A 2,500-nucleotide genomic window follows, 5' to 3' on the forward strand; every position below is an offset into this window, starting at 1 on the left:
AATTTTATATATATATATTTTTATATAGGGGAGAACGGGGTAATCTGAGCCACTTTTTACATTTGCTCCCCTCTAAGCGAGCTAAAATTAATTATCACTCAAATTTACACATTTCCCATTAATTCAGGATGTTTCCTAGAAATGGGCATTAGCAGAATTTTTTCAAGACAAAGGGCAGTGAAAATATGATTGTTTTAAAAAAAGTTGTCATGTGGCTCACTTTACCCCAGCTGTGGGGTAAACTGATCCACTTACTTTTTCCACTCTGAAACTACCATAACAACACATATTGTAACAGTAAGAATCCTGAAAGCTAGCCACACATTCCAGAACTAATTTCGGACTAGTAAAAGAATGATGGGGTTTGGTCAATTAAGCAAAGCTAATTTTCTAAACACTTGAGAGTAACTCTGAACAAAATCAAATACAACATATTACAATTCAAAAGGTTTTAATAAGATTCAAATGAAAGATAGAACCAGTTACATTAGAACACAGTCTGGGGGGTCAGAACACAGGACCCTTAGAGCCAGCTAGTGTCTGGGGGTCAAAGCATAGGAAAATCAGAACCAGCGAGAACAGCCTGGGACTCAGAACACAGGAGAAGACCCAACTGGATTATAACATCAGCCTGTCATACTCTACAACTAGGCCTACTCTACATTCCAGCCCTGAAGGTTACAGGGAAAGATGAGAAGGTGCTCTTTCCGTGCGGTTGCCCCAGGTCGTCTTCCTGGTGTATTTCCTTGGCATGATGGCTTTTCTACAATGTGTATGACATTAAAATAAAACATATGTCATGTAATATTACATTAAAATATGTTTAAGACTAAACTTAACTTGTGCCTCATGGTGGGGGAAAGTGAGACAGTGCCTCACTTTCCCCCACAGCATTTGGCTCACTTTCCCCTACCACCACAATTTGAGAAAAAACTACCTCTCTTAGCATTTCAGGCTAATCTTTAGCTAATATCATCACATGGTTTTTATATGTTGGTAGTTCATCAACACGTATGATAGAAGTTTTTCTACGTGAATACATTAGCTTTGGCACAACAGTTGATTAAGTTGACAGCAAGACAATTTACTTTTACATGCAAAATACCTATTTTGGTGAAAAAAACATGCTTACCACAGCACCATGAGGTCCTCTCTTTCAGGGCCATGGGGAAATGAGAGGGGCTTGAAAACATATATCTCACATGACCAGAAATGTTTTCCGTTGCCTAGATACAGGGGGTGGCTCACATTACCCGATGCCTCAGATTCCCCCGTTCTCCCCTACATTTTTCTTATTTTTTCTTAAATTTGTTCCATACATTTTTTATTTGTTATTTTTATATTATATTAAAGGCCTACTTCACCGGTTTGAATATGAAGGTGTATTGAATTCTGAGATCCTATGTAGTATAAATGTGCAAAAAAAATTAAAATCGGTTCATCCTAGCCTGAGAAAAGGCAGAAAGAGTGTTTTTTTTAACCCTATATTTCTCTTTCTCGTGACATCACAGAAAGAGAAATATAGGGTTAAAAAAAAACGTACTTTGTAAATATTACTGTGATGTCATATTACTGTGATGTCACAGTAAAAGACATCACAGTAATATTTACAAAGTAAGGGTTAAAAACACACTCTTTCTGCCTTTTCTCAGGCTAGGATGAACCGATTTCAATTTTTTTTGCACATTTATACTACATAGGATCTCAGAATTCAATACACCTTCATATTCAAACCGGTGAAGTAGGCCTTTAAGTATATTTATACATATGTATTTTTTAAATACTTTTTATATCAATATATTCCCTCTATTTATTTGTATTTTTTATATATATGTAAAATAATTATGTGATGAGATTTTTCGTATAATTATATTTCTTATTTTATTATTTTTTTAATAATTTTTTTTTTATATATATATTATATTTTTGATCTATTTTATATGTATTTTTTAAATATCTTTTAATATAATATATCTCCCCCTCTCTCTCTCTCAGACTGCAGTAAGGAGGAGGCCGGTGTGCGCTTGTTTCGCGCTGCGTTGGCGGGAGACCTCGTTGCCATGGTGACGGCGCTGTCACAGGGGGCGGAGCTTAACAGAAGCGTCAGAGAAGAGAACGGACGGACAGCGCTGATAGCAGCAGCAGTAGGGGTGAGTGTGTGTGTGTGTGTGTGTGTGTGTGTGTGATTTTGGATCCTGTAGAAATCTGTGTAAATATCTACTCTGTTTTGATCTGTGCTTTTATTTTTTTAAATTATACTTTTCTACTACAAAATAAGGCTTCTTTCCTACCCTCTGTAGTTCCTTCAAGTCTATTTTATTTTTGAAAAGACTGCTATACATACTAATGTATTGAAGTCTGCACATGCTGATTTGTGCATTATTTTAACTCAAATTATTATCAACACAATGAACTATTCATAACTTGTAATTCCCCTCCCTGCCTGTAGGTGTCTCTAATGGTTGTAATTCCCCTCCCTGTCTGTAGGTGTCTCTAATGG

At 36.0% G+C, this 2,500-nt stretch overlaps 1 protein-coding gene across 1 annotated transcript in view; it reads left to right on the plus strand.

The window, feature by feature from the left end:
- The window catches only part of LOC307271274 (arf-GAP with coiled-coil, ANK repeat and PH domain-containing protein 2), a gene marked incomplete at its 3' end in the record, with an annotated part of 26,658 nt that overhangs the window by 20,567 nt on the left and 3,591 nt on the right, over nucleotides 1-2,500 (plus strand). Inside the window, exon 19 of the mRNA XM_080053683.1 lies at nucleotides 1,996-2,150. Within this exon, the coding sequence (XP_079909809.1) occupies nucleotides 1,996-2,150 (155 nt within the window). The remainder of the gene's footprint in view (nucleotides 1-1,995; nucleotides 2,151-2,500) is intronic.

This window comes from Ammodytes marinus (genome assembly GCF_949987685.1).
Source record: "Ammodytes marinus genome assembly, chromosome: 3".
Classification (NCBI taxonomy): domain Eukaryota; kingdom Metazoa; phylum Chordata; class Actinopteri; order Uranoscopiformes; family Ammodytidae; genus Ammodytes; species Ammodytes marinus.